The sequence below is a fragment of the Thermobia domestica genome, chromosome 4 (assembly GCF_964235325.1).
Source record: "Thermobia domestica chromosome 4, izTheDome1.hap1.1, whole genome shotgun sequence".
Classification (NCBI taxonomy): domain Eukaryota; kingdom Metazoa; phylum Arthropoda; class Insecta; order Zygentoma; family Lepismatidae; genus Thermobia; species Thermobia domestica.
In genome coordinates this window covers 284,037,908-284,059,301 of record NC_137457.1, presented here as the reverse complement: position 1 = coordinate 284,059,301, position 21,394 = coordinate 284,037,908, and the positions used below count along the sequence as shown (strand labels likewise).

The 21,394-nt window shown below is 34.8% G+C and overlaps 1 protein-coding gene across 1 annotated transcript in view; it reads left to right on the top strand.

The window, feature by feature from the left end:
* The window catches only part of LOC145684118 (sphingomyelin phosphodiesterase-like), a 111,585-nt gene extending 91,337 nt beyond the window's left edge, over positions 1-20,248 (top strand). Inside the window, exons 7-10 of the mRNA XM_081756043.1 lie at positions 5,435-5,605; positions 9,588-9,780; positions 12,232-12,422; positions 17,699-20,248. Of these exons, the coding sequence (XP_081612169.1) occupies positions 5,435-5,605; positions 9,588-9,780; positions 12,232-12,422; positions 17,699-17,849 (706 nt within the window). The 3' untranslated portion in view covers positions 17,850-20,248. The remainder of the gene's footprint in view (positions 1-5,434; positions 5,606-9,587; positions 9,781-12,231; positions 12,423-17,698) is intronic.
* Positions 20,249-21,394: the final 1,146 nt, after the last annotated feature.

The following is a 21,394-nucleotide window of genomic DNA, read 5'->3' as shown; positions in this document are numbered from 1 at the left end:
ATAAATAATAGCGTTACAATTTCGGGAAGGTTCTTTGCCTTAGATAATGTGTCTGATGAAGGCAAAGATACTTTGTCGAAACTGTAACGCTATTAGTTATTAGATAGCATATGCTTTGGTCAAATTTGTCTTCTCTTGTATAGAGATTTATGGAGAATAGCTTTTGAGAAACAAATGCATTCCTGCTATTATTTTTAACGTACATGTACAGTAAAAAAAATAAGCGACTTTATTATGACATCAGAGGAGAAAAAACTTTAGTGTAATACACTAAATTGTGGCTATGGGGCTTTCGATCGTTATAATCCTGTCCAAATATCCAAAGAAGAGAGATATAAAATGAAATTTTTTTTTTAAAAAGAGCATACAATTTGCTAGAGTCGCCATATGCAACAGCCGGTCCCCGGGGCGATTCCGGCCCACTGAACCCTTTTATCCGGCCCGCCTGATACGTTATTGAAAATGCATTTATTACGTAATATCTTAATTATATTGAAAATTTCTCCAACCCTCTATCGCACAGTGTAAAAACATTTTCAGATTGATTCAAAACATGAAAGATAAAGATAAATCATCTCACTAAAATGTTATTTTTGTGTGTGTGTGTGTGCTTTTTGACAGTAAATATATTTGTTACCGTTATACAAGGGCGCCGATCCTGGGGGGACCTAGGGGGTCCGGGCCCCCCAATGCTAATTTGTCTTAAAATCCTCATATATATACCTTCTGTATCTGAATGGACCCCCGCAAATTTACGAAGAAATCGGCGCCCTTGCTGTCATATAACAGTTTTTTTTATTCCTGTGGTGTTAGTGTACAATGAACAAGTTTCTCCTATGGCTATTCAATTTTTGTGAGAATGTTACACATTGTCTCGTACGGCTCTCGACGCCAGTAAGTACTTCTGTGATTGGCTCACATCCTGCTCCAACTTGCACATGCCTGTGCCAGAGTAAAGTAGCCAGATTTTTGCAACGGTACTTCAAGCGAAAATAAAAAAAACAAATTCTGTGATATGAAATTATACATTTTGGATATAGTCTGTTTAAAGCTGCTGACGTTAATTTGGGTTGAAAAATTTCAATATTCCTGAAATTAAGTACATACAATACAATAAAAGTATAAATTCGTTATTCTTGTTCTTTTAGCGTATACATATATGATAAAGAGAAAGGAAGATAATATTAGAAAATAAAATTACTATCATCATTTTTCGATTGTATATTATTATTATTATTATTATTATTATTATTATTATTATTATTATTATTATTATTATTATTATTATTATTATTATTAATAATAATAATAATAATAATAATAATAATAATAATAATAATAATAATAATAATAATAAATATCAAGGAAAGAAAAAATAAGAGAGTAAAATAGAAGAAAATAGATAAAATCAGCTAAATTGCCTTTGACGCTGCAATATGTCCTATGTCAAGTTCCCAGAAAATAAAATGTTGCTGTTAACAAGTAAGTTCCTTGGCATTGGCTGTATTGCCAGTGTGGAAATAACTCCTCTTGGTACTGATCTAATATTTAAGACTTCTTTTAGAAAGCTGCTGCCGGCAAATTTCATTGCAAAATAATGAAAAACTGAACTTTTTTTTTTTTTTTTTTTGACGTACGATCTATTGCAGTATGAATGAAATGAAATATATCTTGCCAAGAACTACGAGTTTGTTGTCGAGTTGGAAACAAATTACTATCAATAATCTCGTTTGTACATAAATCTGCCGTGGATATACTTTAGTATAATATGCTAGAGCTCATTTTTTTTTAAAAATTAAAGCTAGTGTGATTTTTGGTATTTTACTTATTCGATATGCCATACCGGTTTAATTTGATCACTGTGCTCATGACTGCTACTAGGAACTTCGGTTGATAGCCCGAAAGTACGTCAGTGAACAGAGCACGAAGTATGTTACATAATATCATCACAAGTGTTCTGTCATCGTTGGTAGGTTACGTGCCAAGAATTGGAACTCATTCATGCACTACGATATCAGCTAATCTCTGCGTCTTAACGTACCAATTATTCATTTGAATATCTCCCAACTGTAACCTTTTCTCCCTCAAGCTTTTTATCTTATCTATCAGATATCCTTAGATAGTGATCCAATTAGCGCCTTTTCCTCCTTTTAATTACGTCCAATATTGTTCTTTTTACCTCTTCTACTCCTAGCATTTTCCTATTGCTTTTCCGTTTTACTTTTTTCCCCATATTTCTTCTCCAAACTTACACTTTGAAAACCTGTAGTTGGTTTCCATCCATCTGTTGCAATTTAGAATATAATATAAGAGCAGCTTAACTTAGTAGGATAAAAATATGCTAATTGTAAAAAAGGAACTTGCACTACATATAATTTGTTTTAATTTATCATTTATCGAGAATTCCCTGACATTGTTTATTAATGGTAACTTGACTAAGAGAGTGTCTGAATTAACGGATACTGTAAAAGTATTAAGGTGTTTTTTTAAGTTTTAAATATTTCGTAGTATAATTGTTGAGTTCTATCAGTGGTTTCTTGTTGTGTTAATAAGTGGTTGCAATGTCATAAACTTACTACGTTCTTATTGTCGTGGAGATATTCCTTATTATCAAGAGATACAGTGTGTTAATCAATTATGGTGTCATAAGCTTAATAGTTAGTCTCATCCTTGTGAGAGAAAAACAACAGAGGACAGGTCACTTATTCTAAATGCAGGTTACTTACCGGAGTAACTTAAACAAGATTGTATGGTGAAGAGTCCTAGTAATCGTCCACTTAAGAAGTTATCCTCTCATTGAGTACAATGTACCTATTCTTGAAAATTCTAAACATTAATCCCAGATAATTATAGATAAAGCATCAAGTAGGTAAAGTCCTAACTCATTAAATAAAATTAGAGACATCAGATTAATTTAATATCTAAAACTAATGCTGTGACCTATTAGGCTATTATTTAGACAATGTCTTAACATACATAATTAAGACGAATATATAAGCAATGCATTTATCAAATCATGACCAGCTTTGCACTCACCAAAATTCGTTCAGGGAGGATGACGGAGAAGTTCTTAAATACTCTCACACACATTGTTCTGAGTACTCTACCATTTCAATCCACCTACCTTCTCTTCCTAGTTTTGGTGGCCTGATTATTCTTCCGCTTACCTTAAACAATTACAAGTATTTTCCTGGTTGCTTGAAATAGGAAGCTTTAATAATGTTTTTGGGTCAACACATTGCTACATAACATGAGTATTATTCCTTATTAGAAGGAATGTTATATCTGTACATAGTTTTATGTTACTACATGATTTCCTTAATTGTTCTGAAGATATGTAAATGACCTAAAGCACCAGCAGTGGCGGATCCAGGGGGCCAGAAGAGGAAACTTTTTTTAAAAAAATTTATATATTAATAAAACTCATCCCAGAGTTTGGAGCTCTTAAAAGTAGCTCTAAGTAGCAGTATTACAACCCACTGCTCCCCCCCCCCCAGAAGTCCGTCCTGGATCCACCCCTCAGCACCAGTATAGGAGTTGCATTTTATTTTCCATTTAAAATATGAATAAATTTGCAAAGTGTTATGATCATGATTAATTAAATATATTTTTTTCCTCCACCAATTAATTATCGTCATGTTACAATATTGTGGTTGGTTTGTATTAACTTGTTTATAAATCGACAACCTCGTGTGTAGCGTATTTCTGCTCCGTAGAGCACAATGTTCTATACTTAAACATTTTACGAGTCGCTTTCATAACTCTTTCTATTGAAAGACCAACAAAATAGACTTCTCTTCTTCTGAAATTTTTCTTTCGCCATTCCTAGCCTTGCTTTAATTTTACCCTTGCACTTTGTGTCTTCAGTAATTCTATTACTTTTGTACTGAAAACTAGTCACCTATTTTACTTTCTTGCTTTCTAATTTTGTATTTAATAAAAACCGCTTGGTTCTAAGTGCCATTGCTTTTGTCTTTGTATCGTTACTTTCATCCCATATTCTTCGAAGCTTTTCCTTAAGTTTTCTAACATATTTTTAACGTCTTTTTTTAGATTTTGTAACAGGAGCCATATCATGTGCAAAACATCTAATAATTGTTATATCTTTCATGGAAATATCATTTTCATTATGTAGATTCTTCTTCATTATCACTTCAAGATATAAGCCATTGTAAATTTCTTCTCTTCAAATCAAACTCTCATCTCTTATATTTCCCCTGTTTTAACTTTTGCTTATTTGTTCACATATGAGTTTATTATCTTCTATCCTTTCATTCTAACCCAACCTTCTTTAGAACTCGCATCAATACTTCTGTTCACTAGATCAAAAGCCCCCCTAGATCTACAAACATTATTTACACTTCTTTGCCTTTTCCTATAAACAGGGCCGGCCGTAGTCAATTTTGCTGCCCCGTGCAATGGCATTATTTGCCACTCCCGTTTCTCCAGAAAGAATAAATCTTAAAAACCACGATTTTAAGTATGCTACCCTATCATAAACAACAAAGGCGAGGGAAAGTGCACTTGCACTCAGAAGGGCCTAAACACTACCAAAACAATCACGTTGTGTCTGTTTTCTTTAAATTTAAATGATAATCTATTATGTTAGTGAAAGATAAAGCAAACACACCTGCAGAGGAAAAATGGTAATCCTTTTTATAAAATTAAATATCGAGCTTCAATTTCAATATATCAGTTTGCAATTCCAGTGCAAATAGCTCTTTTATTTCTTGACTTTCCTTCTACATCAGTTAAGAAATTAAAAGGAAAAAAATACTTATTTCCACCTTCAATGATAAGGAATTTGTTTGTGACAAAAACAAGACTAGTTTTCATATCAAAAACTAAACGGAAAATCATTTGTGATAACTAAATGGAACAGGCGTTCGCTACTGTTCGAGACTTGAGTTCTTGTATTTGACAACAATCAAGCAATTTATTCTGGGATTTGTTTGACAATTTGATTTAGCACTGTCCGTGTGACCTTAAACTAATGCGACCTAACCATGATTTATGAGTGTAGCATTCAAATAGGTCAGCTTAGTAAATTTAGCTAGCATCATCATGAAGTCTGTTTCCAACAACAAATATTTATTTTAAATAATGTAGTTATGACAGATTTTACCGCCCCTCAAAACTTGACGCCCAGGCAAATTCATATATTGCACATATGGTACAGTCGGCCCTACCTATAAAACTCTCATCGATTACTCTTAATAAGAAATAGTATCTCATATTCCCTTTTCCTAAACTCAAATTGTTTCTCTTCAATTTTTTTCTTAAGTGAACTTTATATATGTACATACACAAAGATATAAATACTGTCCTATTATGTTGTAGCATTCAGAGTCAGTATTCAGCATGTATTTTTCAGTATTTATTTGACACCCTTGTTCACCGCACTAGTTAATTACATTGGCTATTTTCTTTGCAGTTGGTTACTCTATAATTCTACAGACATCGCAGGACAGCTTCATTGGCTTGCTAACGTTCTTCTGGAATCAGAGAAAAATGGAGAAAAAGTTCATATTGCAGCTCATGTACCTCCAGGTAAACCCGATTGTTGGAAGATCTGGAGCTACGAGTTTAGGAAGCTAATAGACAGGTACATAAATTTTGATAAAAATATTTGTTTTCGTTGTTTAGATATGGAGGGGGAAATGAAATACTTGAAATACATGTAGAATAATTTCAGAAATAACATTTAGATTCATAATAATCTCTGTTGTAATCATTAAAGTTTACTAACTAGTTTTATCCTTGTTTAGTGTATACTTTTTAAGAAGTACACACAATACTGAGAACATTAGTCGAAAAATATTTGAAGTTTAGCCCTCTACCGTATATTGTGCCATTTCTGGCATATACCGATATTCTATTTTCAACGTGTACACATTGCACCCAGTTCCGAATGCAGGTCGTTTTTGCCATTCAATAGGAACCAGTTGTTCAGTTTTTGACTGCTTGTATTACATTGTGGTAAATCTGTGAACTCGAGGGCAGAAAGCATTCCAGTGCAAGAAGGAATTGACCTTGATGCACAATGGCCGGTGTCTTTTTTTCAAGAAATGGTAATTTCTGACACAGAGGAACAACATTTATATTAATATGATCTTGAAGCTTTGCTGGCATCTACTATTAATCCAATGTTCTCGGGATTGATGCCAGAGTAAGTGTTGCTGTGCTGAGCTTTCGTTACCATACAGCGGCAACATCTTCAGAGCTATGTGTTGGAGTGTGGTGGTCGTACAATTTATATTGTGGTCTTTAGGAATCGCTGTGTTTCTATTGGTTGTTTTTGTTGGCCAATAGCGTGCTCTGATTTTGCTGGTGGAAACTGCTCTCTGATTGGCTGATGGTCATTTTCGTACTGAGAAGCTGGATCCAGATGTCAGGAAGATGATAACCTTCATCTCTGTTGATGGATGGCTTGTATGTACGGATGAATAGAGATTCATGTATTTTCTTGTCCCAGAACTGTTTGCTTTTCTTTAGTACTTCAATTTGGTCCCACATGGCCGTATGATTGTATTGTATGCAGTGTTCGGCTATTGCAGATTTTTCTGGTTGTTTAAGTCTCATGTGTCGCTGGTGTTCTTTCATTCTGTCTTCAATGTTCCTTCCCGTTTCACCTATGTAAGTGGCGTTACATTCACAGGTGATCCTATAGATGCCTGGTGTCTTTAATCCCAATGAGTCTTTTGCATTTGGTAGTATACTCCTGATTTTCGGTGGAGAGCAGTGTACAGTCTTGATGTTGAATTTCTTCAATAGTCTTGCTAGTTGGTTGGAGGTTTTTCCCATATATGGAATAACTGCAATATTTTCCTTGTCTGCTGTGTTGTCCTCTTTTGTGGTGCAATTTCTGCTACTGTATTTTCTCATGGCTATCTTGATCTGTTTCGACGAATATCCGTTGAATTTGAATACCGTTTCCAGGTGAGACAGTTCTGTGCTTATATTATCTGGATCTGCTATTTGGTATGCTCTTTGTATTAGAGTATTTAACACCCCCATCTTCTGTGCAGGATGATGAAAACTGGTCGCATCGAGGTAGAGATCAGTGTGCGTGGGTTTCCTGTAGATTGAATGGCCTAGACTTTCATCTGGTTTCTTGTATACGAGTACGTCCAGGAACGTGAGTTTTCCTTCTGTTTCTGTTTCCATTGTGAACTGGATGTTGCGGTGTATAGAATTCAGATGCTGCAGGAATTCGTCGAGTTTCTGTCTGCCATGGGGCCATATGACGAATGTGTCGTCTACATATCTGTAGAATACTTTAGGTTTGTATGTTGCTGTTTCTAGCGCTTTGTGTTCAAAATACTCCATATAGAAATTCGCTATTACTGGAGAGAGAGGAGAGCCCATTGCCACACCATCGCTTTGTTCAAAGAAATTGTCTTGGTAACTGAAGTAGGTAGACGTTAGGGTGTGTCTGAAGAGATGTACGGTATTCAAATTCAACGGATATTCGTCGAAACAGATCAAGACAGCCATGAGAAAATACAGTAGCAGAAATTGCACCACAAAAGAGGACAACACAGCAGACAAGGAAAATATTGCAGTTATTCCATATATGGGAAAAACCTCCAACCAACTAGCAAGACTATTGAAGAAATTCAACATCAAGACTGTACACTGCCCTCCACCGAAGATCAGGAGTTTACTACCAACTGCAAAAGACTCATTGGGATTAAAGACACTAGGCATCTATAGGATCACCTGTGAATGTAACGCCACTTACATAGGTGAAACGGGAAGGAACATTGAAGACAGAATGAAAGAACACCAGCGACACATGAGACTTAAACAACCAGAAAAATCTGCAATAGCCGAACACTGCATACAATACAATCATACGGCCATGTGAGACCAAATTGAAGTACTAAAGAAAAGCAAACAGTTCTGGGACAAGAAAATACATGAATCTCTATTCATCCGTACATACAAGCCATCCATCAACAGAGACGAAGGTTATCATCTTCCTGACATCTGGATCCAGCTTCCAGACATCTGGATATTTAACTAAATTTGAAGAAGAAACCAGTAAAACCACCTCATTAAAATTCCAATTCATTTAAAAGGAAACAAACAATTCCCCAAGTAAATCGATTAACTAAAAATAAAGATGGCGTAGGTACTCAGCACCGTTAAGTTTTCGTATTACTATATTATTATTATTATTATTATTATTATTATTATTATTATTATTATTATTATTATTATTATTATTATTATTATTATTATTATTATTGTTACTGACATATTTTGTCTCGTATTTTCAATTTTTATGTTCCAAGAAGAAACAAAAGGAATTTTCGAATTTTTAGAAATGTGTACCTAAATTAGCAAAAGGATCTATAAAGGACCTGAAACGGTCAATAAATATTCTTGTACAGTCAGGAACATTAATAAATGAAGGCTGAAGCCAATATTTCTTATGGCTTCAACCTCCATTTATTAATGTTCGTGACTGTACAATAGATATCTTTAAAATAATTTTCACTATATCAAGAAACATCATCTTTTGTGTCACGGTCTTTACCAGTATAAGTCGGATATCTCTGTATATTATTAAATAATTTAGCATGTCTTCAGTGTTCTTTTTATTGTGTATTTGTGTATCGTTGTAGTTTGTTGTACTTGTCATTCTATTGCATGTATTTTTATTTATTGTATTCCATGTACTAAGGAAATCGTAGATCTTATTAAACGCTTGCAGGGATCTTATTAAACGCTTGCAGGGACATGGGTTTAGAAGTAAATGCAGAGAAAACTAAATACATGGAAGTGCGTCGGGACCGTAATACGGCAAATTGTGGAGGCGTTAAAATATTAAATAATGCTTTTGATAAAGTGGATACTTTCAAATATTTAGGATCAATATTAACAGACGGAAATCATATTCACGAAGAAATTAAATGTCGACTAAAAGCAGGGAATTCGTGTTACTACTCGGTTCAAAATCTCTTGTCGTTGCGAATTCTGTCGAGGAATTTGAAGCTTAAAATATATAAAACGATAATCATGCCTGTTGTTCTGTATGGTTGCGAAACATGGTCGCTTACTCTGAGGGAAGAACATAGACTGAAAGTATTTGAGAACAGGATCCTGAGAAGAATATTCGGAGCCAAGAGGAACGAGAATGGGGAATGGCGGAAGCTTCATAACGAGGAACTACATAGTTTATACGGTTTACCCAACATTGTTAGGGTCGTCAAGTCTAGGAGGCTTAGGTGGGCAGGTCATGTAGCTAGAATGGAAGAAAGTAGAAACGCTTTCAAAGTCTTGACTGGTAGACCCATAGGAAAACGACCATTAGGAAGACCTAGGCGCAGATGGGAGGATAATATTAAGATGGATCTCGCAGAGATAGGAATACAAAGTAGAAACTGGATGCAATTAGCTAAGGATAGAAGTCAGTGGAGAGCTTTTGTAAACGCAGCACTGAACCTCCGGGTTCCATAGGCCATAGAGTTAGTTAGTTAGTTAGTTAGTTAAGGAAATCGTAATAGAATTGCTATCTGTAATTTCCATACTCAATAAATAAATAAATGAACAAATAAATAAATATTATTTTTATTCAGATTCCAGGGAATCGTAGCTGCTCAGTTTTACGGCCACACTCATAACGATGAATTCTACCTCGTTTACGATTTGGATGATCCTTCTCGGCCCAGCAATATCGCATTTCTTACAGGAAGTGGCACTACATACGTTGATCTCAACCCTACATATCACGTGTTCCATGTTGATGGTGAACGCGACGATGCTACATGGGTAAGTAAGTTAACAGTCCTTAGATAAAATATAGTATTTATGGTTCATTTGTGTGAAAGAGAAGGAATGTTTATTCTTAACAGTTCGACAACAAATCCTAATAACTGTCATTAGCGAAGGTGCAAGGACAAGGGAATATGCTAAATGTACGCAGAGCTAAGATAGGATTACATGAAGAATCAGTAAGAAAAGATTTATATATATTTATATATATATATATGAAGTAATTTTACACCTTGAATACGATTAAAGTTTTTTTTTTTTTTTTTTTTTGTTGTTATGTTTGAAAAGGCGTACTTTACATCTGCTGTACTTAACGTCTCGGACATATTCTTTGAAACGGATTTTTTTGTTTCACTTTCACATAACATAATTTTCTTGCAGCCACACACGGTCTTGTACCTATAAAATTTTTTGATCTATGTAATAACATTGTTTTATTACCGATTTTGAGCGCAACTTTTTGGGTGAAATCAGTGGTGAAATTTTGAATTGTAGAAATATCGGTTTTAAAGTTTGGGAAACAACAGGATAAAGAGAAGAGCCCATCCAATGGTTTCCACTAATAGGATAGCTGTAGGTGCAACTATTTCCTCTATGTTTGAGCTTATATTCGTACTGATTCTTCGGATAATTCTATTTTGCCTATTTGACCCTAACTTCTTTGTCCTCTTGTCATTGACATTGACAGACTGTTATGTTATCAAAATCATTGGGAAAATAAAAGATATCTTACCTAATATCCTTGTATTTATTATAACACAAATTGTTTCAAAGGCTTCGTTGGTCCCTTCTTCAGTATGTAGTATTCTGCTACGCTTCTAAACTTACGACATGATAAAAGGATTTTTTACTTTGTGAAAACCCGTAACACCAATGAAAAGATATTATATGCCATACTTCCAAGTTATGTAGAAATTTGTTTCTCTATATAGAACAGGGTTTAGCTGTCATTTAGTGCCCTGCAAATATACTCCAATTTTATTTATGATTATCAAAAGCCTAAGTTAATGGTAGCTGTATCTCTTACATTATTGAATCTGTCAAATATTTAACTGATATAAATGTGAAAAGCGTATCACTAATTTACTCTCATTTCTTCCAGAATCTATAATGCAAATTACAGAAATAAATACACCCTATAGTGCTTGTTAGTAAATATTCCTTTCTTTCTTTACGCAACGGAATTGTTACTGTTATACTGTGCCTTATCGTAAATATGTCTTGAAGTCGCACCGTCTCATTTGACAGTTCTTTGTTTAAATGTATTTGAACTAGTAAACGAAAAACCAGCCGACTTCTTGGCATGTCTTTCTGAAACTGAAGAATTATCCAACGCTTATGTATACAACCGAACTGTGACGAACTCTTGTGTAACACAGAACAAACTCCAACATTCCTTAACGATATGCATGTCCACACGTGACGTATACATGACAGCAACGTGTTTGATTTTTCTTTAGGAAATAATGTATTACCTCTGTATGGCCATAATTTGCCGTCTGTATGTTTCCATTATTTTGGTTTCATAAAGAATGGCGGAAGATTGCAATTAATGATGAGCTAAAGCAATACATAGCTTGAGGAACACCAATCTTCCTTTTATGACTGTAGAATTCAATGCACAGTGAAACACGAGTCTGATTAGTTGTAATGATTATTAAACCATTTCATCGTTCTCGTTTTTGATTGGATAATTTCAATGGTCTCTACAATCCATTGAAGTTGCTACTTTTTTTTTTTTTTTTTTTTTTTTTTTTTTTTTTTTTTTTTTTTAACGAATATTGAATTAATTTGATACACTCAACAGTTGGATAGTTGTTCAATGAGTTGTACGTAATAGCATTTCAAAATTTGTTGACAACATATGTTACGTTTTTGTAACATTCGTTTACTTATTAAATATCAAAATTTTACACAAAGCCATAGGCAAATTTTAGTAGAATTTGTAATATTTTGTGGAAAATGCTATTCTAATTCAACGCAATTTTTACACTGGTGGAAATCGAACAATGAAGACCTCTTGGTACATTTCATGGTAAAGTCATCTATGTTGAACTTTTATGCCACCTTCCACTAGTGAAGAATTTACTTTAATAATTGACTTACTAAATGAACTCACTACGTCAATAACCAAAAGTTACGTATTATGGCTGGAGCTGTCATCACATTATGCATTTATTAGATCATAATCAAAGTTTTGAGTTTTCAGAAACCAGCCTTTCTTTAATGCCGGTCACCTGGCTGTAGTATTTTCTTAGTAGCTAAGGCGAATGGCATTTAATCCAACCTAGGACAAATTCCTTTTTTATTTGACAAATTAATTCCCTAATAAACCGAGCAGTTTTTACGTCATCCTTATGTGAAGATACGAAGTCTTACATTAATTTTCTAATAATCAAAATAAATTATATCCTTCCACTGATGTATTTTAATTTTCTCCAATAACAGAAAGTGTTGGATCATGAAGCATGGGTTTACAATCTAACAGCTGCAAATCTAAATCCACATCAAAATCCGTCATGGTATAAGCTGTATTCTTTTAACGAAGCCTACGGAACTAATTCTTCATTGCCAGAAGATGTGGACAAATTAGTGCACCGAATGGCTCAAGATAAGACGCTTTTGGACCTCTACTGCAGGTATGTTATATATCCAATACTCTCTATGACTCTCTATGAGAATATCTATATCTATATCTATATCTATCTACCATATATATATATATATATATATATATATATATATATATATATATATATATATATATAGATAGATAGATAGATAGATAGATAGATAGATAGATAGATAGATAGATGGATGGATAGACAGATAGATAAATGAAAGTGACTATGTTTCTCACTTCATACTTCTTGAACCACCCGACCGATCAAATAATTCAATTTGAACAAGTTGAGAATAGGTACAAAGTTTCTGAGAAGTTTCAGCTAAAACACAAAACATCAAAATTGTAATTTTCTGCTCCTGTGTTTGACAAAATCTCTTAATACTATTTCTACATTTATGATGTTCAGAACTTCATTTCGTGTTGCTCACGTTACTAGACTGTTCAAACGTTCTTGCAAAACGAAGGCCTGAGGATTTTCTTTCTTTCTTTTTTTTTAAGTTTAGAAAATCTTTTTTTGCTGGCAACTGACACTAGAATGGTAAAATTCTTAAGCCAATAAGAATATTTGAGCTCAATATACTTTCATAGCAACTCATTTCCGTTGATATCACACTCGCTTACATGGGTCAAATGCAACTGGAGGTTGATGGAACACATTCTAAGTTTGTTCTTTCCCAATTTTGAATGCTGGGGAGGTCATACAGATATTTATAGTATTTAAAGTATTAGGATGAGAGTGCTGGGTAAGTCCTTTCGTTGTTGGTTTGGCCAGCGCTCAATGCAGTGCCGTGCCGTGGAAAATAAGCGCCCGGGACGAGAGTATACAATGGACATATGAGTGAGATCAATAGACCAGCCGCGAAGCGCCACCATGGTTAGCACGAAACGAAAGAAAATTTTCAAAAACAAACCCTGCTTTTCCTTGATTTTGAGCACTTTTTATTACTTTTTCCTTCCATTTTATGTATATGTGCTCATGCGTTTTCTTAACATGAGTATCATTATAGGACCACTTCCTAAAGCAGGAAAAAGATTAAGTACATACTAGTTTGTACTGATATTGACAAAACTAGTTAAATTAAAACCTTTATGTGAGACGATAAGTAAGTCCATTGCTAATGCATTTTTCTGAAAATTACATACCTATCAACTGATCCTCCCCAGACAGCACAATGCACGTACAATACCCGTATAGTACATGTACAATTGCACGGATGCAACATGTGCATCATCTGTATAAATGCACGCCTGTACATGTGATGCACATAAGCGTTACAGGTCCTATTCAACATTTTCGCGTGCGCAGTACATGTGCAATGCACAAGACCTGCACAAATGATTTACACCTACCGCACAGTTGATTTATACGTAGCACGTATTCGATTTACATGTAGTGCACAGGTGATTTACATGTACGACAGAAGTGATTTACACGTAGCACGCAGATGATTTACACGCAGTACCCGGGTGATTTACATGTAGGACAGATATGATTTACACGCAGTACCCAGATGACTTACATGTAGGACACAGGTGACTTCCTCGTAGTGCAGAGGCGATGTAAAAGCATACTCGAGATGCAACGAAAAAAAAAGAGTTTATATATTTGGTACCTTACGCAGTAACATCATCTATAACACCCAAGATTTTTTTTTTTTGCTAGCCGAGGCTAGCGCCCGCCCAAAGGGTTACGCCCTTTATTCGGGATGAGGGAGTGAGGGAATCTGGGGATGTTACAGTACATGTAGTTGGTTAATTGAGGGTTTTATTTATTTATTTATTATTTATTTATTCCAAATCAATAATGGTCATTATGGCCTTGTGGCCATAATCATTAGGAGCGGAAAGTGAGTCAGGATTTGAGGACAACTATGACAATACAAAGTAAGATATACAATACAAATTAATATATACAAAACAAATAAATACAGAGAATACAAATTAATATATACAATACAAATTAATATAGGTATAAGCGATACTATAGAAAATGATGGTCATGTGATAAGATGAGTGTGAGGTGCGATTGACGATACAACACTAGGGAAATGTTAGTCGGACGAATGCAGGTTATCTTCTTATCGAGGAGCTGCTCTGGATATAATGGAGACATGGGGAGCCCTGTTAGTACGGAAGGATTACTGTGCGACATATGATGGAAGTATGTAAGGTGAGTTCAAGTCTGTGATGTGATCTTCGATGATTGGTAGGAATGGACTGTTGGGCGGGAGAGTATAATGATAGATTGTGAATAATAGAGATAATGGTGTATGGCGTAAGGGTGCAGAGGACTTGCGAAATGTAGCATCATGGTGCATGGTGTCGAATAGCATAGGATGGTGATTCTGGAATCGCTTCGTTATATAGCGAAGTCGCAAATCTTCCAGGTGATACAGAAGGTTGGCGAAGGGGGTCCGAGCATACAGATCTCTGGTAGGACTAGGAAGCCTAATACGGTAAGCAAGACGTAGGGCATGGCGTCCTAAAATGAGCAAGCGTTTGTAAAAGGAAATCGGGGCATCGACCCAAGCTGTATACCCATACGTCAAGACAGGCCGCATGAATACTTTATAGGTGTTTAAGACCGTATTTGCTTGGAGACCCCAAGTGGTACCTATAAGGCGACGGAGGAGGTTCAGGCGGTTTGTGGCTTTGGCTCGAATGCGTTTAAGATGAGCATTCCATTTCAGCTGAGAATCGAAATTATGCCGAGATAGGTGACCGTTTTGCTTGCGGAGATAGGTGAATTATCGACCTGTAGACGGAGTCTTGTGGGATTACGATGGATGCGGCTACGTGAACCAGGAGGAAGAAACACAATTGCCTGAGTCTTATCCGCATTGATTTTGAGACGCCAATGTTGACACCAGGTGTAGAAAGAATTTATGGCTTCTTGAAGAATAGAATTTATCTGATGAATAGTGTTGCCAATGGCTAAGAAGGCCGTGTCATCAGCATATTGGAATAGACTGACATTGCGAGGAAGGCGAGGGAAGTCCGCTACGTACAGTAAATACAGTAAAGGGGAAAGGGCGGAACCTTGTGGAACGCCTGAACGAATGAAGACAGGATGTGAGAGATTGTTGTTAATGGAGATGTATGTCAGGCGGCAGGAAAGGAAGTGAAAGATGAAGCGAATATAACAATATGGAAGGTGGAATGAGTACAGTTTATACAAGAGTCCGCTATGCCAAACTTTGTCGAATGCTTTTTCTAAATCAAAGAGCACAAGACAAGAAGGTTTCAGGAGGTTGTATTGATTGGTGATATGTGTTGTGAGGCGAAGAAGTTGATCATTAATACTGAAAGATGGTCTAAAACCTGCTTGATGAATAGGGATGGAGTCGTGAGTAGTGAGATGAATATGAAGACGGGAGACTAAGATTCGTTCAAGGATTTTACAGAAGACTAAAGTAAGTTGTATAGGGCGGTATGATGAGACAGAGGTTGCTGGCTTACCGGGTTTCAGAAACATTAAGGTTTTAGAAGTTTTCCAGTCAGCAGGAATAAATCCTGTACGGAGAACAAAGGTGAAAATCAGGGAGAGTAAGTAAAGCAGAACATAAGGACCTTCTTTGATATGGCGATAGGTGATAGTATCAAGTCCAGGAGCGGTATTGCGTTTATGAGCAACACCCAAGGCATTACCTTCCAAGTATATCAGAAGTAACTAATAATTGTCAGTAAGAATTTTACTTTTGGAGTTTATTATTTGCAAGGAGCAAAGCTTTAGGTTGTATATTTGATATGTTTTCCCAGTAACAAATAACGCAACCTTTTCAGCTGTAATCGGTCACGAAAATAATTTTGTAAACCCATGAACTGTCTTACAGTAGTTACATCAGTACAGTTCTGCCACCTGTTGATCTTATATCCTAGCTCAAGCGGACGTTACGGAGCTTTTACAGTCATTCAGCTGTCATTCGTCGAAAAGTCTCTATAACACCGCCTGGAGGAAAAAAGAACTTTCAATTAAAAGTACAATGACCATATTGCATGTTTTAAATACTAGGAGAATGAAAGTAAAAGTATACACTTGCACGGTATTATGGACGTGCCATACACATGTACAGTAGCTTATTTAAATGTGCTTCATCCACGCAAATGCACACGTGCAATGCACGACTTTATACGTGTGTTTCATCCATACAAATGCACATGTATACATAATGGCTTAAGCACGGGTTAAATAAATGTGTGCTTCATCCACGCAAATGCACATGTGCACATAACTGCTTAAGCACAAGTTATGTACGTGTGCTTAATCCACACAAATGCACATGTGAATATAACGGCTTAGGCACGGGCTATATAAATGTGTGCTTCATCCATGCAAATGCACATGTGCACATGCACAAGTTATGTATGTGTGCTTCATCCACGCAAATTCACATGTACGGCTTAAGCATGGGTTATGTATGTGCATCATCCACACAAATGCACATATGCAGATGTACGACTTATGCATGGATAGTACACATGTGCCGTACACGTACGTGTTGTCTGGGTCCTGGCTTTCTTCGATGCGAAGTCATTGATTAACTGGTCAAAGTTCAGTAACAACACTCTTTGCGTTCCCATGGAAAGTATGGTTAAATCTGACAATCGTTTCTGATGTTGATTTAAAATATTCTAAGTAATTTTTCTCCCTTTTTTCCCCTTATTTTCGTTTTTTTGTTCCTCTCGAATTTTGCATACTTTTACTTCGCGCGTCCCGCTCGCTTCCCCCCCCCCCCCCCCTTCCCTTGGACACGGCACTGGCTCAATGCGACCGTATCTTTCACATGGGCCTCGCGCCGGCCCTGACTCAACACACAAAAGGTGAACGCTTTATCGCAGAGCCCCTATCAATATACTTATACCGTTGAGAACAATGTTATCTTCTCAAAGTTGGATTTTCTTTTACCCCGTATTTTTCAATAAATAGACACATGAGATAAGCCTGATTATAAGGTTAAAAAATGATCATTTTAAGCAATTTTAATTTCTAATTCAGATTCGAATCAGGTATGTAATTTAGGGTGACGATATTTCTGCTTTTTTGGGATTTTCTGAAAAATATATATTTTGACTTCTTGTTTTCAACCAAGAATTCCCATTTGCAAGGTAGTTAACAAATTAAAAATTAGCTTTGACTTATTGTTTCGAACTTCTTTGTTTTTTTCTCTCTTAAACATTTTGGAAGTGTTTACTTGTTAGATTTTTAATTGTCCAAACTTCATTACAGTATGCTTGTATCAACAAAATAACATACATAATAATCAAATTTGTTATATTTTCTTCCCATAGGTTCTATGTAAGTGACGCAGAACCCGGTAAGGAAAAGAATTGCCAGAGGCAAAACGATTTCCTTTGTCAAATGGTGACGTCAGTCCCTGGCGACACAGAAAAATGTGAAGAAATAACGCTACAATATATTCAGTCTCATGTCCTAGGTTAATTTTATTAATTATCATATATAACACTGTGTGTATTTCAGAGTATCAAGTGACATACTGAATAAGGAAAAATATGTGATAGTTGAATGTAAGCATGTGTGTGTGTCCGAATTCATTCGAAGCGTCCTGTGTGAAGAAAATCAAAAACGTAAAGCACTGCCAAAGTCTTGTTTTTAAAGAAAAAAAAAAAAAAGAGAGTTAATTAGCGATTTACCTGTGTATGTGTGATATCTTGTTATTTAGTGTTTTGAAGGATACAACTTTTAGCTTTAATGTCATAAACGAGTCTTAAACCAAAAAAGTAGAACATAATGTGCGCTTATTTAAAAATACATTTGTATGTGATACTAGATTCAAATGTCAACCAGTATACTAAATGTACCATAATGACAATCCATTTATCTGGACTTAAATATATGTAGTAGATGCTTACTTGATAAGAACTACAGAGAAAAGTAAATAGAACGTAATCTTTTTGCTGGTCTAGTGGTTGGTGCACAGGGCCCTGGATTTGAGTTCCAGCTGGATCTACATTACACTGTAGGTCCACGTCTCATATACCCTCAATACTGAAAAGGGTCGCTAAACTTTATATATATATAAAAAAAAGCTTGTAGTTTTCAAGTCTGATTGTCCTGTCATCAGAGCGTAGAAAAACATGAAAAATATTACACAAATACACTCGTTCAAGCGTCACATTTGGCCAGTATAACTTAAATGTGGTTAATTGCAATACTTGAGTGAACGTCCTTATCTCGTGTAATTGTTTTTTTCTTCTTTCTTTCTGCAATCTGATGACGAAGCATTCAGACATGAAAGCTAAGTGACTTTTTGAAAAATTTATAATGTTATGTAAGGGTATCTGTTAACAATCATGTAAGAACCTCTTGTGTTGTTTTCCATGTGTCCACACTGACGTTCATTTGTTCTAATGATTTATATAACCGCTATAAAAAGAAGAAAATAATACAACAACGTTGTTGATTCAATGCTTCTACAAGCTACCAAGAATCAAACCGAAACAATGCATTCTTAAAGTGTTTGAAAATCTAGATTGTAAATTGATCATATAGTTGTTCTCGATAGTAGCGATATGATACGGTTGGATTGGTGCTCTCAGTAAGACGGAACTTTACATGGCATAGTGCTAAACAATTTCGTGTCAGTAGACCAGCAGTAATAAGAATGCTTCAGATAAATATGATTTTGTTTTTATGGTAATTTAGAAGTAAGACTGAATAGACACTATTTCTTCCGATATGCAGCTCATTATGTAACAACTGGATTTTGTGTTGAAACGAAACACAAAGTTTCATTTTTATAATTAGTATTGTAACTGTATTTACATATAACGAAATTGCTTTGTTTTCCTTCCCTTATTAAGAATACATTCTTTATTGTCCTTCGAGTCACATTCTTCTAATTTGTATTCGTAACTTTTCGCACAATATTCAATATTTTGATGTATACGAACTTTGTGCTTTCGTTGTTTTATTGTGAATTAAGTTTTGTTGTTTGTTAAGTTTGTTGATTTTTACTAAAAAAAAAAATAAATAAAGCATAAAAATAAATTATTTTACATTGCTTTCTTTACATCAGCTTTTCTCAAAGTGTGTTTCGCGGAACCCCAACCCAGAGGTTCCGCAAAGAGTGTCTAGGGATTCCATATAAACCGACCTCGAGGAATTGAATAAAAAATTCATGTCTCTATCTCATCTAAAAGTTGGTTTGAATTTTGGGTCCTTCCGAATTTGTTTTTGGAAGTTTGAACCGGAATACTTATATATATGAATTTTTGAAGAAAATGAAAATGACAATAGATTCTTTCCGACACTTCTTTCGAACCGTAACAAAAAAGGTTTCGAAATTCGAAAGAAAAAGCAACTACAAATCTTCTGGGAGGGCTTTCCCCCTTTCCCGAGTGGGGAAATTTCAACTTTTGGGACTTTTTCGATGTACAAACCAATGTCAAGGGAGCGAATATAAAAAGGGAAGGTTCTATCTGATCTAGAAGTGGGTTAGAATTTAGATGAGTCACTTAGTATTATCGTCAAAAGATTGGCATTACTATTATAAATTGTCGAATAGTTTAATACTATTTTCGTGGGTTCCGCCATTTTATTTTGGACGTGAAAGGGATTCCATAAATGAAAAAGCTTGAGAAACGCTGCTTTACACAATACTCTTAAACTAATTAATAATGAAAGGCACAGACCACCACACTTTTTTTTTTTTTTGCTTTAATTTATTAAATTAAATCACGTTATACTGTAGTTATTACTGAAACATTTTTATCAAGTACAAAGAAAATTATTAAATATTTTCGGACAACTTCAAAGAAAACTCACCATCCAAATGCAATCTACCTCTTTTTTTTTTTTTTTTTTTTTTTTTTTTTTTTTTTTTTTTTTTTTTTTAATAATAAATGAGAATTGATTTTTGAAACATTATTCTATTATTAATGAAATACTATGGACAAAATCTCTTTTTGGAAGAAATCATTCGACAAAAACTTATCTCAAGTGTAAAATACCCCTTTTGGGTTTTCCCCCAGAAAAACAAGTTATATCACAGTAGGCTATAACAGTGGTTCTGAACTGACATGTCACGCAATCCCCTAAGGTGTGTCGCGAATTTTTAGAATTTAAAAATGATGAAGAATTTAATATTAATTAGTTAAAATCGAGACAGACTGTACCAATTAACACCTCCAGCGGTAGCAATAATGCTTAGTGCTATATAGAGTCATTATAAAAACTAATTAGTTTCACTATTATAACATATTATTATTATTATTTGTTTGATATTTTTATTATAAATAATAATATCTATTATAATAGTGAAACCAATTAGTTTTTATAATGACTCTATATAGCACTGAGCATTATTCCTACCGTTCAGTAAAGTGTGCCGTCAGTCAAAAAAGGTTGAGAACAACTGGGCTATAAAGTTGCTATAAAGTTGAAATATTGAGTACTAAATATAAATTGTTAGGGCCTATATTGAAAAAATCGCATTTCTTATTTTCACCCATCAGTAAACTATCCTTACTTTTGAGATACATAGAAAATTATAAATGACCTCTTAAAGAACATATCAGCATAGCCCGGCGCTGCGATTACCATTTGTTTATTGACAATCCAGACATTTGACTTCTTTCCAACTCTGTGTTTTGATCAGATTGATAAGCATGTGTTCCTTATAGTGTCTAAATTGGCAACAATCAGATAGTGAATATATAATAAGGAAATATGTTTCTGTTTACTTTGAAATGAAGTGGAATTTTAAAGTTTAGATTTTACTAATCTCTTCTTCAACTACATTTGTCCCTAAGTGAAAATTAAAAATTCGCTTTTATTCAAGAGTTATCACATAGATTAACAGACGAAAGAAAATCTCTGTCTTTTTATGATTTTTTTTTTTTTTTTTTTTTTAGTATTTTATATTTTCAAAGACTTACTGTGGAAAATACAAACACGAAACGCTTAAAATAGCAGGCCGGAATGGGTACATGTCCACCGCAAATGGAAGAAAACATGCACGGACC